The 24,872-nt window shown below is 47.9% G+C and overlaps 1 protein-coding gene across 3 annotated transcripts in view; it reads left to right on the top strand.

The window, feature by feature from the left end:
- Positions 1 to 24,872, top strand: part of LOC143958879 (protein sel-1 homolog 3-like) — a 235,717-nt gene that overhangs the window by 180,319 nt on the left and 30,526 nt on the right. For all 3 annotated transcript variants that reach the window (XM_077467863.1, XM_077467862.1, XM_077467861.1), the window contains 2 exons: positions 550 to 659; positions 19,168 to 19,295. In XM_077467863.1, the coding sequence (XP_077323989.1) occupies positions 550 to 659; positions 19,168 to 19,295 (238 nt within the window). The remainder of the gene's footprint in view (positions 1 to 549; positions 660 to 19,167; positions 19,296 to 24,872) is intronic.

The following is a 24,872-nucleotide window of genomic DNA, read 5'->3' as shown; positions in this document are numbered from 1 at the left end:
CACACACACACACACAGGTCCTCCCTGACCACACACACAGGTCCTCCCTGACCACACACACACAGGTCCTCCCTGACCACACACACACACAGGTCCTCCCTGACCACACACACAGGTCCTCCCTGACCACACACACACACACAGGTCCTCCCTGACCACACACACACACAGGTCCTCCCTGACCACACACACAGGTCCTCCCTGACCACACACACACAGGTCCTCCCTGACCACACACACACAGGTCCTCCCTGACCACACACACACACAGCTTATATGATTGGAGTCCAGAAGAATCTCGGACAGTACTCTGCACCAATCTTCTTCCTATTATACAGGACTTATATAGCACCAATATCCCTCATTTCACTGGTCTGCATTGATCTGCCGAGCATTACTCCAATGTCAGTATTCCCGCAGGTCTTCATTGCTCCCGGCTCCAATGACATTCTTTGTATCTTTCACACTACAAACTTCTTTTATAAAACATCTATTCTATACAAAGTAGGGGTTGTGTTATCTTCTAATATTCCTTCTTTACTCCTGCAGCTCAGATCAAGATGGGCGACCTCTACTACACCCCCCACGTACGGAGGAAGAGGGATGTGCAGGCCGCGGTGCAGATGTATGCTGCGGCCGCATTACAGCGAGAGCCTCAGGTAACCTAATGCCGCGTACACACGTAGCAAATTATCCGCCGGACTTAGTCTGGTGGACTTCCCGCCGGACTTTCCGAACGGGCTACTTGCCCACACACGGCACTTTTTCAGCGGACTAATACGGCGTACTAAGTCCACCGGACTATCCGCCGTACTTTTGAAATGAACGGCCTCGCCCACACACACGGAGGAAAGTCCGCTCATTTTGAAAGCGCCTCCAGATAGCCGGGGCCAGGGAAGGAGGCGTCGCTGGCCCCGTCACCTGGTATGGACTTAAAGGGGAAGTCCTACGCTGAAAAATCTGCGTGTGGGTTCCCCCAAGGTCCACATCAGACCGCTGTCCTAGCACGCTACCCGGCTGGCCAGGAAAGGAGGGGGGGGGGCGACCGAGCCCCCCCTCCTGAGCCGTGCCAGGCGGCGTGCCCTCAACATGGGGGGGTGCCGTGCCGCGTGGCCCCCCCACCCCAAAGCACCTTCTCCCCATGTTGATGAGAACAAGGGCCTCTTCCCGACAACTCTGGCCGTTGGTTGTCGGGGTCTGCGGGCGGGGGGCTTATCGGAATCCGGGAGCCCCCTTTAATAAGGGGGCCCCCGGATACCGGCACCCCACCCTATGTGAATGAGTATGGGGTAGCGGAGGAGCCCGGCTTTCTTCTTCGCCACCGCCGGCCTCTTCTTCCGACTTCGGGGGTCTTGTCCCCCTCTTCGGGGGTCTTGTCCCCCTCTTCGGTTCTTTTTGCCGGGCCACCGCGCCTTCTTCTAGCTCTTTTTTACAGGCGGTGGCCGGTCTTCTATTGCCACTGTCTTCTGTTCTCTTCTTTTCTTCTCTTCAGATGTTGCCTCGTCGCTGCCTCCGCCCACAATGACGGGGACGCGGCGTGCGGCGACTTATATAGGGACATCACCGGATTAAAGGGGGCTGACGGATTCCGATAAGGCCCCCACCCGCAGACCCCGATAACCAACGGCCAGGGTTGTCGGGAAGAGGCCCTTGTTCTCATCAACATGGGGACAACATCAACATCAACGCGCGGCCCCCCCTTCCCCAAGACACCCCCCATGTTGAGGGCACGCCGCCTGGCACGGCTCAGGAGGGGGGCGCTCGCTCGTCCCCACCCCCTTTCCTGGCCGACCGGGTAGCGTGCTCGGATAAGGGTCTGATGTGGACCTAGGGGGGGACCCCCACGCTGATTTTTTGGCGTAGGGCTTCCCCTTTAAGTCCGTACCAAGCAACGGGGCCAGCGACGCCTCCTTCGCTGGCCCCAGCTACCTGGAGACGTGCTCAAAATGAGCGGACTTTTCTCCGCGCGGGAAAAGTTCGCTCATTTCAAAAGTATGGCGGACTGGCACACACACACACACACACACACGGCCGTACTGTCCGCGGAAAAGCGAGTCCGGCGGACAGATTCTCTATGACCACTTCTCTATGTCCACTTCTCTATGACCACTTCTCTATGTCCACTTCTCTATGACCACTTCTCTATGACCACTTCTCTATGACCACTTCTCTATGTCCACTTCTCTATGACCACTTCTCTATGTCCACTTCTCTATGACCACTTCTCTATGTCCACTTCTCTATGACCACTTCTCTATGACCACTTCTCTATGTCCACTTCTCTATGACCACTTCTCTATGTCCACTTCTCTATGACCACTTCTCTATGTCCACTTCTCTATGACCACTTCTCTATGACCACTTCTCTATGTCCACTTCTCTATGTCCACTTCTCTATGACCACTTCTCTATGACCACTTGTCTATGACCACTTCTCTATGACCACTTCTCTATGACCACTTCTCTATGACCACTTCTCTATGTCCAATTCTCTATGTCCACTTCTCTATGACCACTTCTCTATGACCACTTCTCTATGACCACTTCTCTATGACCACTTCTCTATGACCACTTCTCTATGACCACTTGTCTATGACCACTTCTCTAGACCACTTCTCTATGACCACTTCTCTATGTCCACTTCTCCATGACCACTTCTCTATCTCTATGACCACTTGTCTATGACCACTTCTCTAGACCACTTCTCTATGTCCACTTCTCTATGACCACTTCTCTATGTCCACTTCTCTATGACCACTTCTCTATGACCACTTCTCTATGTCCACTTCTCTATGACCACTTCTCTATGTCCACTTCTCTATGACCACTTCTCTATGTCCACTTCTCTATGACCACTTCTCTATGACCACTTGTCTATGACCACTTCTCTATGACCACTTCTCTATGTCCACTTCTCTATGACCACTTCTCTATGACCACTTCTCTATGACCACTTCTCTATGACCACTTCTCTATGACCACTTGTCTATGACCACTTCTCTATGACCACTTCTCTATGACCACTTCTCTATGACCACTTCTCTATGACCACTTCTCTATGTCCATTCTCTATGACCACTTGTCTATGACCACTTGTCTATGACCACTTCTCTATGACCACTTCTCTATGTCCACTTCTCTATGTCCACTTCTCTATGACCACTTCTCTATGACCACTTGTCTATGACCACTTGTCTATGACCACTTCTCTATGACCACTTCTCTATGACCACTTCTCTATGTCCAATTCTCTATGTCCACTTCTCTATGACCACTTCTCTATGACCACTTCTCTATGACCACTTCTCTATGACCACTTCTCTATGACCACTTGTCTATGACCACTTCTCTAGACCACTTCTCTATGACCACTTCTCTATGTCCACTTCTCCATGACCACTTCTCTATCTCTATGACCACTTGTCTATGACCACTTCTCTAGACCACTTCTCTATGACCACTTCTCTAGACCACTTCTCTATGACCACTTCTCTATGTCCACTTCTCCATGACCACTTCTCTATCTCTATGACCACTTCTCTATGACCACTTCTCCATGACCACTTCTCTATGACCACTTCTCTATGTCCACTTCTCCATGACCACTTCTCTATCTCTATGACCACTTGTCTATGACCACTTCTCTAGACCACTTCTCTATGACCACTTCTCTAGACCACTTCTCTATGACCACTTCTCTATGTCCACTTCTCCATGACCACTTCTCTATCTCTATGACCACTTCTCTATGACCACTTCTCCATGACCACTTCTCTATGACCACTTCTCTATGTCCACTTCTCCATGACCACTTCTCTATGTCTTCCATCCACAGAATTCCTATTCTTCTCCTTATTCATGTTCTATAGTTAGAATCTGCCATGAAGTCTGTAATAATTGGGACTTCCAGTTTATAAATCTAATTCATAGAGTTTTGGATCTTCAGAAAAAGTGTGCAGAGGAATTTGCAGATGTCATGTTCATCCTCGGAATCAATGGGGGAATCAATGGGGGAATCAATGGGGGAATCAATGGGGGGAATCGGTTATAATATTGGCAGTTCAGCCATTCCGTATATTAGGTGAAAGTATTTATTGTACAAACGAGTCTTTACCTCCATGTCTGATCATACTTCTGTGTATGATATCACTTCGTGCCTGAGAGCAAACCATCCATATGTAGTATGTGACAAAAGTAAGTACACCCCTCAGTGACATTTCTCCTCTCTCTTCATATGACAACACTGAAGAAATGATACTTGTCTACAATGTAAAGTAGTGAGTGCACAGCTTGTATAACAGTGTAAATTTCCTGTCCCCTCAAAATAACTCAACACACAGCCATTAATGTCTAAACCGCTGGCCACAAAAGTCAGTACACCCCTAAGTGAAAATCTCCAAATTGGGCCCCAAAGTGTCAATATTTTGTGTGACAGCCATTATTTTCCAGCACTGCCACTCTACCAATCCACGTCCAATTTATTCTAAGAGGAAAATTCTGATTCCCCAAAGATAATTAGATACTCCTTGAGACAGAATGCTTGGCAGCTCAAGATACAGCTTCTCCCACTTTGGAACCAGAAATCAGGTATAATAGGTGAGCACCCAAGAACTAAACGGCACTAGCTTAGGTGCAAACTGGAACTCACGTTATTGTAAGCTCACACAGAATATGTACAACACAAGATCAGGTAAGAGCTTCATCTCATTATCCTAAACAATTCAAACTGTAAACAGTAGTCTCATTAGTACATCTAAGGAACAACCAGTAGATCTAATTAAACAGTAAGCTAACTAGTCTCCTAGACAAGCTTAGGGGACTCGATGCTTTGATTGATCAGCGATTGCACCCCACCTCAGACGTGCCTGCACCAGTCTACAGGAGAGTCTACAACAGTCTACAGGAGAGTCTACAGGAGAGTCTACAGGAGAGTCTACAGGAGAGTCTACAGGAGAGTCTACAGGAGAGTCTACAGGAGAGTCTACAGGAGAGTCTACAACAGAGTCTACAACAGAGTCTGCAACAGAGTCTGCAAGAGAGTCTGCAAGAGAGTCTACAGGAGAGTCTACAAGAGAGTCTACAAGAGAGTCTGCAACAGAGTCTACAACAGAGTCTGCAACAGAGTCTACAAGAGAGTCTGCAAGAGAGTCTGCAAGAGAGTCTGCAAGAGAGTCTGCAAGAGAGTCTGCAACAGAGTCTACAAGAGAGTCTGCAAGAGAGTCTACAGGAGAGTCTACAAGAGAGTCTACAGGAGAGTCTACAGGAGAGTCTACAAGAGAGTCTACAGGAGAGTCTACAGGAGAGTCTACAAGAGAGTCTACAAGAGAGTCTACAGGAGAGTCTACAAGAGAGTCTACAAGAGAGTCTACAGGAGAGTCTACAAGAGAGTCTACAAGAGAGTCTACAGGAGAGTCTACAAGAGAGTCTACAGGAGAGTCTACAGGAGAGTCTACAAGAGAGTCTACAAGAGAGTCTACAAGAGAGTCTACAGGAGAGTCTACAACAGAGTCTACAAGAGAGTCTACAGGAGAGTCTACAAGAGAGTCTACAAGAGAGTCTACAAGAGAGTCTACAGGAGAGTCTACAGGAGAGTCTACAGGAGAGTCTACAGGAGAGTCTACAAGAGAGTCTACAGGAGAGTCTACAAGAGAGTCTACAGGAGAGTCTACAAGGGAGTCTACAGGAGAGTCTACAAGAGAGTCTACAGGAGAGTCTACAAGAGAGTCTACAAGAGAGACTTACAGGAGAGTCTACAAGAGAGTCTACAAGAGAGTCTACAAGAGAGTCTACAGGAGAGTCTACAACAGAGTCTACAAGAGAGTCTACAGGAGAGTCTACAACAGAGTCTACAAGAGAGTCTACAGGAGAGTCTACAAGAGAGTCTACAGGAGAGTCTACAAGAGAGTCTACAGGAGAGTCTACAGGAGAGTCTACAAGAGAGTCTACAAGAGAGTCTACAGGAGAGTCTACAGGAGAGTCTACAAGAGAGTCTACAGGAGAGTCTACAAGAGAGTCTACAGGAGAGTCTACAAGAGAGTCTACAGGAGAGTCTACAAGAGAGTCTACAAGAGAGTCTACAAGAGAGTCTACAGGAGAGTCTACAGGAGAGTCTACAGGAGAGTCTACAGGAGAGTCTACAAGAGAGTCTACAAGAGAGTCTACAGGAGAGTCTACAGGAGAGTCTACAAGAGAGTCTACAAGAGAGTCTACAGGAGAGTCTACAAGAGAGTCTACAGGAGAGTCTACAGGAGAGTCTACAGGAGAGTCTACAAGAGAGTCTACAAGAGAGTCTACAGGAGAGTCTACAAGAGAGTCTACAGGAGAGTCTACAGGAGAGTCTACAAGAGAGTCTACAAGAGAGTCTACAGGAGAGTCTACAAGAGAGTCTACAGGAGAGTCTACAAGAGAGTCTACAGGAGAGTCTACAACAGAGTCTACAGGAGAGTCTACAAGAGAGTCTACAGGAGAGTCTACAGGAGAGTCTACAAGAGAGTCTACAAGAGAGTCTACAGGAGAGTCTACAGGAGAGTCTACAACAGTCTGCGAGGCAAAGCTCATACAACGTCCCAGAAATCAGAAAAAGTGGAATTCTCTCCAGAGATTCCGGGAGGGATGTTGTTGATAAATATTTCTGTCCCAAGTGAACAAACCTCTCCAGCCCAGTCTGCCGGAGGGCCGCCATATTTCCTCTGACCATCATCCTGTACAAGATTAACATTACCTTTCCATCCACTCCACAAGGGAAGATTTATTGTCCATATTCAGAGAATTGTTCAAAGTCTCACTCTCAGCCTTCATCACATTGTTCTCCATCATTAGAGGATGATGAGGATGATGAGGATGATGAGGATGATCGGCTCTCCATGGAGGTAGTCACCATCATCGGACCAGGAGAAGCAGAGAAAATCCCCCGTCTCCTCCATCAGCCATAAATCCGTAGGTAGTTGGATTGCCCCTAGTCCCCCCCAAAAGCCCCTGTCCCAGTTTGGTCTCTCACACTCCTGACCCCCAATGATACAAAGATAATAAGTTACTCCTGACCCCCAAACATAATTAGATACTCCTGTTCCCCAAAGATACAAAGATAATTATATACTCCTGACCCCAAAAAGATACAAACATAACGAGATACTCCTGAACCCAAAGATAATTAGATACTCCTGACCCCCAAAAATACAAAGATAATTATATACTCCTGACCCTCAAAGATAGAAAGGTAATGAGATACTTCTGACCCCCAAAGATAATGAGATACTCCTGAGCCCCAAAGATACAAAGATAATTATATACTCCTGACCCCCAAAGATACAAAGATAATTAGATACTCTTGTTCTCCAAAGATAACGAGATACTCCTGAACCCAAAGATAATTAGATACTCCTGACCCCCAAACATAATTAGATACTCCTGTTCCCCAAAGATACAAAGATAATTAGATACTCTTGTTCTCCAAAGATAATTAGATACTCCTGACCCCCAAGGATACAAAGATAATTAGATACTCTTGTTCTCCAAAGATAACGAGCTACTCCTGAACCCAAAGATAATTAGATACTCCTGACCCCAAAAGATAACGAGATACGCCTGACCCCCAAAGATAATTAGATACTCCTGACCCCCAAAGATAATTATATACTCCTGACCCCCAAAAATACAAAGATAATTATATACTCCTGACCCTCAAAGATAGAAAGGTAATGAGATACTTCTGACCCCCAAAGATAATGAGATACTCCTGACCCCCAAAGATAATTAGATACTCCTGAGCCCCAAAGATACAAAGATAATTATATACTCCTGACCCCCAAAGATACAAAGATAATTAGATACTCTTGTTCTCCAAAGATAACGAGATACTCCTGAACCCAAAGATAATTAGATACTCCTGACCCCCAAACATAATTAGATACTCCTGTTCCCCAAAGATACAAAGATAATTAGATACTCTTGTTCTCCAAAGATAATTAGATACTCCTGACCCCCAAGGATACAAAGATAATTAGATACTCTTGTTCTCCAAAGATAACGAGCTACTCCTGAACCCAAAGATAATTAGATACTCCTGACCCCAAAAGATAACGAGATACGCCTGACCCCCAAAGATAATTAGATACTCCTGACCCCCAAAGATAATTATATACTCCTGACCCCCAAAGATACAAGATAATTAGATACTCCTGACCCCAAAAGATAACGAGATACTCCTGAACCCAAAGATAATTAGATACTCCTGACCCCCAAAGATACAAATATACTCCTGACCCCCAAAGATAATTAGATAGTCCTGTTCCCCAAAGATACAAAGATAATTAGATACTCCTGACCCCCAAAGATACAAAGATAATTAGATACTCCTGACCCCCAAAGATACAAAGATAATTATATACTCCTGACCCCCAAAGATAACGAGATACTCCTGAACCCAAAGATAATTAGATACTCCTGACCCCCAAAGATACAAAGATACTCCTGAGTCCTGACCCCCAAAGATAGAAAGGTAATGAGATACTCCTGACCCCCAAAGATAATGAGATACTCCTGACCCCCAAAGATAATGAGATACTCCTGACCCCCAAAGATAATGAGATACTCCTGACCCCCAAAGATAATTAGACTCTCCCTGGATCAACAATTTGTAGTTCTATTCTCAGCAGCTTTTTCCATTTTTAGCATTCAGAAACCTATCCAGACTTTATTTGAAGGAATCTCCTAATCATAAATCTCGAACCTTCTCTGATTTCACAGCTTTTACTGTAAAGAACTCCTTTCTGCATTTGGAGGTTTTCCACCAATCACAGAGAGCCCTCATTTGTGGTGACTTTGAAGTTTGTTCTTTGGCCCCATTATATATTTGAATGGCAATTAACCCCTTCCCTCCTATCACCCGCGTACCTCTGATGGACGGGGGCCATATTTTATCTCCTATACGGTCCGGTTTATTTGGTGACAGATTTGTCACTACCAAAGATAACCGGGAAATACATTCCGGGGGGGTCACACCGCCCCCTACTGGCACTTGTTTGGAGGTAGTTCCCCTAAGAACTACCCGCGTCTCATTCAGGCAAGCATCTACACCGGGGGAGAGGAAGAGGGGCTCCAAGCAGCCACTGGTGTGCCTCCATTGATGGTCCCTCCAGTCTGTCAGGTGACCCCACACACGGCTCTGTCCTCTGCCCCGTTCACCTCTTTGTTGGGAGCTTCCCAGCCAAAAGCTAAATGTAAGTGGGGGTACAGGGGACGTCATTACCCCGATATGGACGGTGCCCATGGGTAGGCGGAGCCTAATGGGGAACTCCGTAGACTAGTTTTCCATCAGGTCCACCTCACTTCTGATTGAAAGCGCAGGGGGCAGATTGGATTGGTTGTCCTTCTCCGGCTCCCCGATATCTCAGTACTGCACCCCTATTATTCCATACCAGGTCTCTCTAATGAAATAATCTATAAATTGTAAGCTCTTGTACACACAGTTGGAGATTCTGACAACCAAATCCTACGGATTTTGTCTGAAACTGTTGCATACACACGGGTCGGACTAAGTTATCGAAAAATCCGATCTTTCAGAACGTGATGACGTTATTTGGTTACGATGGGACTACGTTCAGGCTAGTAGCCAATAGCTTTGATGTAGGAATTTGATCTGAGCATGCGTGGCACTTGGTCCGATCCGAGTAGGCTACACATGATCGGAGCATTTTGTCGGAAAATTTTACGGAAAAGTTGGTCCGTCGGATACTCAGACGGAATCAGTCTGATGGAGACCACAAACAGTCAGATTATTCGACAACACGCTCCGATCGGACACATTCCATCGGAATCTCTGACCGTGTGTACAAGGGCTAACACCGTATTACCCAATGACAGGCAGTGGGGGGAGGAGCTATGCATAGAAGATGCGTCCTAAGAAAGCCGTGGAAGTTTTTTAGGACGTATCTCTTATGTCCAGAATTGCAGAGATTGAAAAGTGAGGGACAAATGAGGAGGAATGAGGGACATTGGGGGGGACATTGGGGGGGACATTGGGGGGGACATTGCTCCAAATCAGGGACACTTGGGAGCCGTGCCAATCTCTCCTCATAGCTGAGCTCCTCCATACCTCACATCCGATTGGTTGTCCTTCTCCGGCTCCCCGATATCTCACTACTGCACCCCTATTATTCCATACGAGGTCTCTCTAATATACGGGGGCAGATGACGTCTCTCTAATATACGGGGGCAGATGAGGTCTCTCTAATATACGGGGGCAGATGACGTCTCTCTAATATACGGGGGCAGATGAGGTCTCTCTAATATACGGGGGCAGATGACGTCTCTCTAATATACGGGGGCAGATGAGGTCTCTCTAATATACTGGGGCAGATGACGTCTCTCTAATATACTGGGGCAGATGACGTCTCTCTAATATACGGGGGCAGATGAGGTCTCTCTAATATACTGGGGCAGATGAGGTCTCTCTAATATACAGGGCAGATGAGGTCTCTCTAATATACGGGGGCAGATGACGTCTCTCTAACATACTGGGGCAGATGAGGTCTCTCTAATATACTGGGGCAGATGAGGTCTCTCTAATATACTGGGGCAGATAAGGTCTCTCTAATATACTGGGGCAGATGAGGTCTCTCTAATATACTGGGGCAGACGAGGTCTCTCTAATATACGGGGGCAGATGAGGTCTCTCTAATATACTGGGGCAGATGAGGTCTCTCTAATATACTGGGGCAGATGAGGTCTCTCTAATATACTGGGGCAGATGAGGTCTCTCTAATATACTGGGGCAGATGAGGTCTCTCTAATATACTGGGGCAGATGAGGTCTCTCTAATATACTGGGGCAGATGAGGTCTCTCTAATATACTGGGGCAGATGAGGTCTCTCTAATATACGGGGGCAGATGACGTCTCTCTAATATACGGGGGCAGATGAGGTCTCTCTAATATACTGGGGCAGATGACGTCTCTCTAATATACTGGGGCAGGTGACGTCTCTCTAATATACTGGGGCAGATGACGTCTCTCTAATATACGGGGGCAGATGAGGTCTCTCTAATATACTGGGGCAGATGAGGTCTCTCTAATATACAGGGCAGATGAGGTCTCTCTAATATACGGGGGCAGATGACGTCTCTCTAACATACTGGGGCAGATGAGGTCTCTCTAATATACTGGGGCAGATGAGGTCTCTCTAATATACTGGGGCAGATAAGGTCTCTCTAATATACGGGGGCAGATGAGGTCTCTCTAATATACTGGGGCAGATGAGGTCTCTCTAATATACTGGGGCAGATGAGGTCTCTCTAATATACTGGGGCAGATGAGGTCTCTCTAATATACTGGGGCAGATGAGGTCTCTCTAATATACTGGGGCAGATGACGTCTCTCTAATATACGGGGGCAGATGAGGTCTCTCTAATATACGGGGGCAGATGACGTCTCTCTAATATACGGGGGCAGATGAGGTCTCTCTAATATACGGGGGCAGATGACGTCTCTCTAATATACGGGGGCAGATGATGTCTCTCTAATATAAGGGGGCAGATGACGTCTCTCTAATATACGGGGGCAGATGAGGTCTCTCTAATATACGGGGGCAGATGACGTCTCTCTAATATACGGGGGCAGATGAGGTCTCTCTAATATACAGGGCAGATGAGGTCTCTCTAATATACGGGGGCAGATGACGTCTCTCTAACATACTGGGGCAGATGAGGTCTCTCTAATATACTGGGGCAGATGAGGTCTCTCTAATATACTGGGGCAGATAAGGTCTCTCTAATATACTGGGGCAGATGAGGTCTCTCTAATATACTGGGGCAGATGAGGTCTCTCTAATATACTGGGGCAGATGACGTCTCTCTAATATACTGGGGCAGATGAGGTCTCTCTAATATACTGGGGCAGATGAGGTCTCTCTAATATACTGGGGCAGATAAGGTCTCTCTAATATACTGGGGCAGATGAGGTCTCTCTAATATACTGGGGCAGATGAGGTCTCTCTAATATACTGGGGCAGATGAGGTCTCTCTAATATACTGGGGCAGATGAGGTCTCTCTAATATACTGGGGCAGATGACGTCTCTCTAATATACGGGGGCAGATGAGGTCTCTCTAATATACGGGGGCAGATGACGTCTCTCTAATATACGGGGGCAGATGAGGTCTCTCTAATATACAGGGCAGATGAGGTCTCTCTAATATACGGGGGCAGATGACGTCTCTCTAACATACTGGGGCAGATGAGGTCTCTCTAATATACTGGGGCAGATGACGTCTCTCTAATATACTGGGGCAGATGAGGTCTCTCTAATATACTGGGGCAGATGAGGTCTCTCTAATATACTGGGGCAGATAAGGTCTCTCTAATATACTGGGGCAGATGAGGTCTCTCTAATATACTGGGGCAGATGAGGTCTCTCTAATATACTGGGGCAGATGAGGTCTCTCTAATATACTGGGGCAGATGAGGTCTCTCTAATATACTGGGGCAGATGAGGTCTCTCTAATATACTGGGGCAGATAAGGTCTCTCTAATATACTGGGGCAGATGAGGTCTCTCTAATATACTGGGGCAGATGAGGTCTCTCTAATATACTGGGGCAGATGAGGTCTCTCTAATATACTGGGGCAGATGACGTCTCTCTAATATACTGGGGCAGATGAGGTCTCTAATATACTGGGGCAGATGAGGTCTCTCTAATATACTGGGGCAGATAAGGTCTCTCTAATATACTGGGGCAGATAAGGTCTCTCTAATATACTGGGGCAGATGAGGTCTCTCTAATATACTGGGGCAGATGAGGTCTCTCTAATATACTGGGGCAGATGAGGTCTCTCTAATATACTGGGGCAGATGAGGTCTCTCTAATATACGGGGGCAGATGACGTCTCTCTAATATACTGGGCAGATGAGGTCTCTCTAATATACAGGGGCAGATGAGGTCTCTCTAATATACGGGGGCAGATGACGTCTCTCTAATATACGGGGGCAGATGAGGTCTCTCTAATATACAGGGCAGATGAGGTCTCTCTAATATACGGGGGGAGATGACGTCTCTCTAATATACGGGGGCAGATGAGGTCTCTCTTATATACTGGGGCAGATGAGGTCTCTCTAATATACTGGGGCAGATGAGGTCTCTCTAATATACTGGGGCAGATGAGGTCTCTCTAATATACTGGGGCAGATGAGGTCTCTCTAATATACGGGGGCAGATGAGGTCTCTAATATACTGGGGCAGATGAGGTCTCTCTAATATACTGGGGCAGATAAGGTCTCTCTAATATACTGGGGCAGATGAGGTCTCTCTAATATACTGGGGCAGATGAGGTCTCTCTAATATACTGGGGCAGATGAGGTCTCTCTAATATACTGGGGCAGATGAGGTCTCTCTAATATACTGGGGCAGATGACGTCTCTCTAATATACTGGGGCAGATGAGGTCTCTCTAATATACGGGGGCAGATGAGGTCTCTCTAATATACGGGGGCAGATGAGGTCTCTCTAATATACGGGGGCAGATGACGTCTCTCTAATATACTGGGGCAGATGAGGTCTCTCTAATATACTGGAGCAGACGAGGTCTCTCTAATATACGGGGACAGATGAGGTCTCTCTAATATACGGGGACAGATGAGGTCTCTCTAATATACTGGGGCAGATGACGTCTCTCTAATATACTGGAGCAGACGAGGTCTCTCTAATATAAGGGGACAGATGAGGTCTCTCTAATATACTGGGGCAGATGACGTCTCTCTAATATACTGGAGCAGACGAGGTCTCTCTAATATACGGGGACAGATGAGGTCTCTCTAATATACTGGGGCAGATGAGGTCTCTCTAATATACTGGGGCAGATGACGTCTCTCTAATATACGGGGGCAGATGAGGTCTCTCTAATATACGGGGGCAGATGAGGTCTCTCTAATATACTGGGGCAGATGAGGTCTCTCTAATATACGGGGGCAGATGAGGTCTCTCTAATATACGGGGGCAGATGACGTCTCTCTAATATACTGGGGCAGATGAGGTCTCTCTAATATACTGGGGCAGATGACGTCTCTCTAATATACTGGGGCAGATGAGGTCTCTCTAATATACAGGGGCAGATGAGGTCTCTCTAATATACGGGGGCAGATGACGTCTCTCTAATATACGGGGGCAGATGAGGTCTCTCTAATATACGGGGCAGATGAGGTCTCTCTAATATACGGGGGCAGATGACGTCTCTCTAATATACGGGGGCAGATGAGGTCTCTCTAATATACGGGGGCAGATGAGGTCTCTCTAATATACTGGGGCAGATGACGTCTCTCTAATATACTGGGGCAGATGAGGTCTCTCTAATATACTGGGGCAGATGAGGTCTCTCTAATATACTGGGGCAGATGACGTCTCTCTAATATAAGGGGGCAGATGACGTCTCTCTAATATACTGGGGCAGATGAGGTCTCTCTAATATACGGGGGCAGATGACGTCTCTCTAATATAAGGGGGCAGATGACGTCTCTCTAATATACTGGGGCAGATGAGGTCTCTCTAATATACGGGGGCAGATGACGTCTCTCTAATATACTGGGGCAGATGAGGTCTCCCTAATATACTGGGGCAGATGACGTCTCTCTAATATAAGGGGGCAGATGACGTCTCTCTAATATACTGGGGCAGATGAGGTCTCTCTAATATACGGGGGCAGATGACGTCTCTCTAATATACGGGGGCAGATGACGTCTCTCTAATATACGGGGGCAGATGAGGTCTCTCTAATATACAGGGCAGATGAGGTCTCTCTAATATACGGGGGCAGATGACGTCTCTCTAACATACTGGGGCAGATGAGGTCTCTCTAATATACTGGGGCAGATGACGTCTCTCTAATATACTGGGGCAGATGAGGTTTCTCTAATATACTGGGGCAGGTGACGTCTCTCTAATATACTGGGGCAGATGAGGTTTCTCTAATATACTGGGGCAGATGACGTCTCTCTAATATACTGGGGCAGATGACGTCTCTCTAATATTATTCCATACGAGGTCTCTAATATACTGGGGCAGATGACGTCTCTCTAATATACTGGGGCAGATGAGGTCTCTCTAATATACGGGGGCAGATGAGGTCTCTCTAATATACTGGGGCAGATAAGGTCTCTCTAATATACTGGGGCAGATGAGGTCTCTCTAATATACTGGGGCAGATGAGGTCTCTCTAATATACTGGGGCAGATGAGGTCTCTCTAATATACTGGGGCAGATGAGGTCTCTCTAATATACTGGGGCAGATGAGGTCTCTCTAATATACTGGGGCAGATGAGTTCTCTCTAATATACTGGGGCAGATGAGGTCTCTCTAATATACTGGGGCAGATGAGGTCTCTCTAATATACTGGGGCAGATGACGTCTCTCTAATATACTGGGGCAGATGAGGTCTCTCTAATATACTGGGGCAGATGAGGTCTCTCTAATATACTGGGGCAGATGAGGTCTCTCTAATATACTGGGGCAGATGAGGTCTCTCTAATATACTGGGGCAGATGAGGTCTCTCTAATATACTGGGGCAGATGAGGTCTCTCTAATATACTGGGGCAGATGAGGTCTCTCTAATATACTGGGGCAGATGAGGTCTCTCTAATATACTGGGGCAGATGAGGTCTCTCTAATATACTGGGGCAGATGAGGTCTCTCTAATATACTGGGGCAGATGAGGTCTCTCTAATATACTGGGGCAGATGAGGTCTCTCTAATATACTGGGGCAGATGAGGTCTCTCTAATATACTGGGGCAGATGACGTCTCTCTAATATACTGGGGCAGATGAGGTCTCTAATATACTGGGGCAGATGAGGTCTCTCTAATATACTGGGGCAGATAAGGTCTCTCTAATATACTGGGGCAGATGAGGTCTCTCTAATATACTGGGGCAGATGAGGTCTCTCTAATATACTGGGGCAGATGAGGTCTCTCTAATATACTGGGGCAGATGAGGTCTCTCTAATATACTGGGGCAGATGACGTCTCTCTAATATACAGGGGCAGATGAGGTCTCTCTAATATACGGGGGCAGATGACGTCTCTCTAATATACGGGGGCAGATGAGGTCTCTCTAATATACAGGGCAGATGAGGTCTCTCTAATATACGGGGGGAGATGACGTCTCTCTAATATACGGGGGCAGATGAGGTCTCTCTTATATACTGGGGCAGATGAGGTCTCTCTAATATACTGGGGCAGATGAGGTCTCTCTAATATACTGGGGCAGACGAGGTCTCTCTAATATACTGGGGCAGATGAGGTCTCTCTAATATACTGGGGCAGATGAGGTCTCTCTAATATACGGGGGCAGATGAGGTCTCTAATATACTGGGGCAGATGAGGTCTCTCTAATATACTGGGGCAGATAAGGTCTCTCTAATATACTGGGGCAGATGAGGTCTCTCTAATATACTGGGGCAGATGAGGTCTCTCTAATATACTGGGGCAGATGAGGTCTCTCTAATATACTGGGGCAGATGACGTCTCTCTAATATACTGGGGCAGATGAGGTCTCTCTAATATACGGGGGCAGATGAGGTCTCTCTAATATACGGGGGCAGATGACGTCTCTCTAATATACTGGGGCAGATGAGGTCTCTCTAATATACTGGAGCAGACGAGGTCTCTCTAATATACGGGGACAGATGAGGTCTCTCTAATATACGGGGACAGATGAGGTCTCTCTAATATACTGGGGCAGATGACGTCTCTCTAATATACTGGAGCAGACGAGGTCTCTCTAATATACGGGGACAGATGAGGTCTCTCTAATATACTGGGGCAGATGAGGTCTCTCTAATATACTGGGGCAGATGAGGTCTCTCTAATATACTGGGGCAGATGACGTCTCTCTAATATACGGGGGCAGATGAGGTCTCTCTAATATACGGGGGCAGATGAGGTCTCTCTAATATACTGGGGCAGATGAGGTCTCTCTAATATACGGGGGCAGATGAGGTCTCTCTAATATACGGGGGCAGATGACGTCTCTCTAATATACTGGGGCAGATGAGGTCTCTCTAATATACTGGGGCAGATGACGTCTCTCTAATATACTGGGGCAGATGAGGTCTCTCTAATATACAGGGGCAGATGAGGTCTCTCTAATATACGGGGGCAGATGACGTCTCTCTAATATACGGGGGCAGATGAGGTCTCTCTAATATACGGGGCAGATGAGGTCTCTCTAATATACGGGGGCAGATGACGTCTCTCTAATATACGGGGGCAGATGAGGTCTCTCTAATATACGGGGGCAGATGAGGTCTCTCTAATATACTGGGGCAGATGACGTCTCTCTAATATACTGGGGCAGATGAGGTCTCTCTAATATACTGGGGCAGATGAGGTCTCTCTAATATACTGGGGCAGATGACGTCTCTCTAATATAAGGGGGCAGATGACGTCTCTCTAATATACTGGGGCAGATGAGGTCTCTCTAATATACGGGGGCAGATGAGGTCTCTCTAATATAAGGGGGCAGATGACGTCTCTCTAATATACTGGGGCAGATGAGGTCTCTCTAATATACGGGGGCAGATGACGTCTCTCTAATATACTGGGGCAGATGAGGTCTCCCTAATATACTGGGGCAGATGACGTCTCTCTAATATAAGGGGGCAGATGACGTCTCTCTAATATACTGGGGCAGATGAGGTCTCTCTAATATACGGGGGCAGATGACGTCTCTCTAATATACGGGGGCAGATGACGTCTCTCTAATATACGGGGGCAGATGAGGTCTCTCTAATATACAGGGCAGATGAGGTCTCTCTAATATACGGGGGCAGATGACGTCTCTCTAACATACTGGGGCAGATGAGGTCTCTCTAATATACTGGGGCAGATGACGTCTCTCTAATATACTGGGGCAGATGAGGTCTCTCTAATATACTGGGGCAGGTGACGTCTCTCTAATATACTGGGGCAGATGAGGTTTCTCTAATATACTGGGGCAGATGACGTCTCTCTAATATACTGGGGCAGATGACGTCTCTCTAATATTATTCCATACGAGGTCTCTAATATACTGGGGCAGATGAGGTCTCTCTAATATACTGGGGCAGATAAGGTCTCTCTAATATACTGGGGCAGATGAGGTCTCTCTAATATACTGGGGCAGATGAGGTCTCTCTAATATACTGGGGCAGATGAGGTCTCTCTAATATACTGGGGCAGATGAGGTCTCTCTAATATACTGGGGCAGATGAGGTCTCTCTAATATACTGGGGCAGATGAGGTCTCTCTAATATACTGGGGCAGATGAGTTCTCTCTAATATACTGGGGCAGATGAGGTCTCTCTAATATACTGGGGCAGATGAGGTCTCTCTAATATACTGGGGCAGATGACGTCTCTCTAATATACTGGGGCAGATGAGGTCTCTCTAATATACTGGGGCAGATGAGGTCTCTCTAATATACTGGGGCAGATGAGGTCTCTCTAATATACTGGGGCAGATGAGGTCTCTCTAATATACTGGGGCAGATGAGGTCTCTCTAATATACTGGGGCAGATGAGGTCTCTCTAATATACTGGGGCAGATGAGTTCTCTCTAATATACTGGGGCAGATGAGGTCTCTCTAATATACTGGGGCAGATGAGGTCTTTCTAATATACTGGGGCAGATGACGTCTCTCTAATATACTGGGGCAGATGACGTCTCTCTAATATACTGGGGCAGATGAGGTCTCTCTAATATACGGGGGCAGATGAGGTCTCTCTAATATACTGGGGCAGATGAGGTCTCTCTAATATACTGGGGCAGATGAGGTCTCTCTAATATACTGGGGCAGACGAGGTCTCTCTAATATACTGGGGCAGATGAGGTCTCTCTTATATACTGGGGCAGATGAGGTCTCTCTAATATACTGGGGCAGATGAGGTCTCTCTAATATACTGGGGCAGACGAGGTCTCTCTAATATACTGGGGCAGATGAGGTCTCTCTAATATACTGGGGCAGATGAGGTCTCTCTAATATACGGGGGCAGATGAGGTCTCTCTCTCCAGAATCTATTCTAGAAAGGATCTCACTTGCTTTACAGTCTCGGGTTTGGAATGGAGAACTCTGAGCTCTTCCTTCCTCTGGATGGTGACACCGGACTGTCCTCAGGAGTCAGTGAATGACATTGGATTTGTATTATTGCAGGGTCTGTACAATCTGGGGGTCCTGATGGAAGAAGGGGTCTCCCTCCCCAACTCCACACTACGCAGACTTGGCTTCAACACTTCTGTCTGTGCTAACAACTTCACCATCATGATAGAGCTGTACAGAAGGTGAGAGGTCACCGGAGACTCTTCTCCTAACCCTGACCATAAACCTGACCCCTAACCCTGACCCTCACCCCTGACCCCTAACCCTGATCCTGACCCCCATCCTTAACCCTGATCCTGTACCCTAACGTTGATTCTGACCCCTAACGTTGATTCTGACCCCTAGCGTTGATTCTGACCCCTAACCCTGATTCTGACCCCTAACCCCGATTCTGACTCCTAACCCTGATTCTGACCCCGAACCCTGATTCTGACCCCTAACCCTGATTCTGACTCCTAACCCTGATTCTGACCCCTAGCGTTGATTCTGACCCCGAACCCTGATTCTGACCCCAAACCCTGATTCTGACCCCTAACCCTTATTCTGACTCCTAACCCTGATCTTGACACCCTAACCCTGATCCTGAGCCCCAACCCTTATGACCCCCAACCCTTATCATGACCCCCTATCCCTGATCCTGACCCTCATCCTTAACCCTGATCCTGACCCCTAACCTTAGCCCTGATCCTGAGCCCCAACCCTTATGACCCCCAACCCTTATCAAGACCCCCTAACCCTGATCCTGACTCCCTATCCCTGATCCTGGCCCCTATCCCTGATCCTGACCCCTAACCCTGACCCTGATTTTGACACCCTGACCCCTAACCCTGATCCTGACCCCCATCCTTAACCCTGATCCTGTACCCTAACGTTGATTCTGACCCCTAGCGTTGATTCTGACCCCTAACCCTGATTCTGACACCTAACGTTGATTCTGACACCTAACGTTGATTCTGACACCTAACGTTGATTCTGACACCTAACGTTGATTCTGACACCTAACGTTGATTCTGACCCCTAACGTTGATTCTGACCCCTAACCCTGATTCTGACCCCTAACCCTGATTCTGACTCCTAACCCTGATTCTGACTCCTAACCCTGATTCTGACTCCTAACCCTGATTCTGACTCCTAACCCTGATTCTGACTCCTAACCCTGATTCTGACTCCTAACCCTGATCTTGACACCCTAACCCTGATCCTGAGCCCCAACCCTTATGACCCCCAACCCTTATCATGACCCCCTATCCCTGATCCTTACCCTCATCCTTAACCCTGATCCTGACCCCTAACCTTAGCCCTGATCCTGAGCCCCAACCCTTATCAAGACCCCCTAACCCTGATCCTGACTCCCTATCCCTGATCCTGGCCCCTATCCCTGATCCTGACCCTCACCCCTGACCCCTAACCCTGATTCTGACCCCTAACCCTGATTCTGACCCCTAACCCTGATTCTGACTCCTAACCCTGATTCTGACCCCTAACCCTGATTCTGACTCCTGAGCCCCAACCCTTATGACCCCCAACCCTTATCATGACCCCCTATCCCTGATCCTGACCCTCATCCTTAACCCTGATGCTGACCCCTAACCTTAGCCCTGATCCTGAGCCCCAACCCTTATCAAGACCCCCTATCCCTGATCCTGACTCCCTATCCCTGATCCTGACTCCCTATCCCTGATCCTGACTCCCTATCCCTGATCCTGACTCCCTATCCCTGATCCTGACTCCCTATCCCTGATCCTGGCCCCTATCCCTGATCCTGACTCCCTATCCCTGATCCTGACCCCTAACCCTTATCCTGACCCCTAACCCTGATCCTGACACCCTAAGCCTGATCCTGAGCCCCAACCCCTATCACCCCCAACCCTTATCATGACCCCCTATCCCTGATCCTGACCCTCATCCTTAACCCTGATCCTGACCCCTAACCTTAGCCCTGATCCTGAGCCCCAACCCTTATCAAGACCCCCTAACCCTGATCCTGACTCCTATCCCTGATCCTGGCCCCTAACCCTGATCCTGGCCCCTAACCCTGATCCTGACCCCTAACCCTGATCCTGACTCCCTATCCCTGATCCTGACTCCCTATCCCTGATCCTGACTCCCTATCCCTGATCCTGACTCCCTATCCCTGATCCTGACTCCCTATCCCTATCCTTGACCCTGACTCCCTATCCCTGATCCAGACCCCCTAACCCAGATCCTGACCCTGACCATATCTCTGACCCTTGTAGAATATTACAGAATGTGAAATCCTCAATAAATGTAAGAGGGTGACTGTACATGGAATCTGATTGTATCACAATGTGCCTAATAATAAGAATGTGACTTTCTCTGTGTTCTCTGTACAGCACTGCGGTATATGTCACAGCTATATAAATGTATAATGATAATAGTGTGTGACTGTGGGGGAGGGGACGTTAGAGTGTACATTGTTGTTTATTAAAAATCTTACAAACATAATAAAAACATATTTACATATATACATAAATAAAAATATATATAAAAAAATAGCTTACATCAGCATAGCAAAAACAAAGAAAACAAAATATACCAATCTAAGCAAAAAAAAAACCCTCCCCCCACCTGAACACAGCCTCAGGCTAACAAACCATTACACATGTAACCCATGCATGCGGCTTTTTTTCAAAATCCAATCTTATATAAAAATCTAGGGAAAGTAAAAAGGACAGAAAGAAAAGCCGCACACCCAGAGACTGAAAGCAGCTACGGAGACCCGACATTCCTCCACACCTTTGTCCCCCGGCCACCACCCACCTGTCCTTCTCAAGACCCCCAATCTTCCCAACCTCACCCAGAATGTCGTGCACCACCACCACCCACCTGTCCTTCTCAAGACCCCCAATCTTCCCAACCTCACCCAGAATGTCGTGCACCACCACCACCCACCTGTCCTTCTCAAGACCCCCAATCTTCCCAACCTCACCCAGAATGTCGTGCACCACCACCACCCACCTGTCCTTCTCAAGACCCCCAATCTTCCCAACCTCTCCCAGAATGTCGTGCACCACCACCACCCACCTGTCCTTCTCAAGACCCCCAATCTTCCCAACCTCACCCAGAATGTCGTGCACCACCACCACCTCCCACCTGTCCTTCTCAAGACCCCCAATCTTCCCAACCTCACCCAGAATGTCGTGCACCACCACCACCCACCTGTCCTTCTCAAGACCCCCAATCTTCCCAACCTCACCCAGAATGTCGTGCACCACCACCACCCACCTGTCCTTCTCAAGACCCCCAATCTTCCCAACCTCACCCAGAATGTCGTGCACCACCCACCACCCACCTGTCCTTCTCAAGACCCCCAATCTTCCCAACCTCACCCAGAATGTCGTGCACCACCACCACCCACCTGTCCTTCTCAAGACCCCCAATCTTCCCAACCTCACCCAGAATGTCGTGCACCACCACCACCTCCCACCTGTCCTTCTCAAGACCCCCAATCTTCCCAACCTCACCCAGAATGTCGTGCACCACCACCACCCACCTGTCCTTCTCAAGACCCCCAATCTTCCCAACCTCACCCAGAATGTCGTGCACCACCACCACCCACCTGTCCTTCTCAAGACCCCCAATCTTCCCAACCTCACCCAGAATGTCGTGCACCACCACCACCTCCCACCTGTCCTTCTCAAGACCCCCAATCTTCCCAACCTCACCCAGAATGTCGTGCACCACCACCACCCACCTGTCCTTCTCAAGACCCCCAATCTTCCCAACCTCAGCCAGAATGTCGTGCACCACCACCACCCACCTGTCCTTCTCAAGACCCCCAATCTTCCCAACCTCACCCAGAATGTCGTGCACCACCCACCACCCACCTGTCCTTCTCAAGACCCCCAATCTTCCCAACCTCAGCCAGAATGTCGTGCACCACCACCACTCACCTGTCCTTCTCAAGACCCCCAATCTTCCCAACCTCACCCAGAATGTCGTGCACCACCCACCACCCACCTGTCCTTCTCAAGACCCCCAATCTTCCCAACCTCACCCAGAATGTCGTGCACCACCACCACCCACCTGTCCTTCTCAAGACCCCCAATCTTCCCAACCTCACCCAGAATGTCGTGCACCACCACCACCTCCCACCTGTCCTTCTCAAGACCCCCAATCTTCCCAACCTCAGCCAGAATGTCGTGCACCACCACCTCCTCCACAGGAAGGCAAACCTGACAGCGTGCATTCCATGTGAAGAAACGGCTAACTAGAAAAAGTGTCTCAAAATCAAAATCCCGATGTGTCTCAAAGGCTCCATACGACCACTCCGCACAACTCAAGCGGGAAAGGAAAGGGATACCTAAAGTCCCACCCACCCACTGATAGACTTCTATATTGAAGGGTCACTGAACCAAGAAGCGGTCCATTGTCTCCTCCGCCCTACCACACTCCACTCTTGGACAACCACGGTTCTCCGCAGAGCGATGCTTCAGCTTGTCCTGAACTGAAGGACTGAAAAATACCAGCCCACCCAGGCGGTTCCTCTGCCAGCATGTTAGAACAATTATGTTTCAAAAACAGAGAAAAAAAAACGCCACTGGGTTGACCACACCTAGGCCACCCATCCAGGTAGATTACAGACCTCTTAACGAGATTCAGTTTGTTCCCCCATAATAATTGGAAGAAACAGCTGTAGATCCTCGCATACGGAGACAAAACACAGACAAAGCCGACATGCAGAAATACCGGGATCAGATACGTTTTAATCAGGTCAATCCTTTCCCTGTAAGAGAGTTTCCAATCCTTCCAGCTGGCAACCTTGGCATCGGCATCTTGTAGCCTGCTTACCCAATTTGCGAGGCCATAATCACCGGAAACCAAATTTATTGCCTAAAACTTTAATTTCCTGTCGGGGGGTCTGGGAAGACATCCGGAAGCTCAAAGCCCTCGCCTTCCTCACCCATCCAAAAAAACTTCACTTTTATCCCGATTGATCTTTGAGCCAGATGCCTCAGTATACTGCTCCATCACTGAGACCATCTCCTCTGTCCCAGAGATGAAAACAGACACGTCATCAGCATAGAGAGAAAAGAGAAGAAGAGGGTGCACCGGCCTTGTGCATTATCCTTTGAGTATTTATTGAAAACATAAAAAAGCCACTCGCAAACGATCTCATAAAATCTTGCGATAAGACAGTAAAAGTAGTCATCAAATAGCAGCATCCGATACTCGACAAACGGGACTCTCCAGAGGTCGCACCATTCACTACCCGCTGACGCGTTTCGAGGGTACCAACCCCTCTTCCTCAGAGCTCAGTAGTGGGATCTCCTTCATCAGTCCCTGAATCATCGTCATCAGCATAGGCCAGGATACTCAGAGGAGGCTCACCAGGAATGCCCAAAGGCTGAAGGGATCGATTCCGAACGAGTATAGCAAAGGACACCCCCTGATGCACACCCGAGCCAACCTCAAAGGGCCGTTCGATTCAACCATTCACAAGCATGAAGTTTTCAGCCCCTCTGTACAAGGTCTTCAGCCAATCGATAAGCCCCCCTCCAGGCCATACTTGCCAAGAAGCAGCCACAGGTACTCATGATTCACCCGATCAAAAGCTTTAGCCTGATCCAATGCCAGCAAGTACTTTCTCCAGCCGGCGGCCCTGCACCACTCTCCCAGACAGATAACGCCTCTGAAGAAGTGCTTCTACCCTGAACCGAACAGTGCTGGTGTGGCTGGAAAGTAGATCGCCCGCTACAGACGATAAACGCCAGAAAATCATTTTTTCCAGTATCTTC

This window comes from Lithobates pipiens, unplaced genomic scaffold, assembly GCF_037356315.1.
Source record: "Lithobates pipiens isolate NorthernLeopardFrog02 unplaced genomic scaffold, aLitPip1_a1.2 Scaffold_63, whole genome shotgun sequence".
Lineage (NCBI taxonomy): Eukaryota > Metazoa > Chordata > Amphibia > Anura > Ranidae > Lithobates > Lithobates pipiens.
This window is presented reverse-complemented; position numbering and strand designations above follow the sequence as displayed.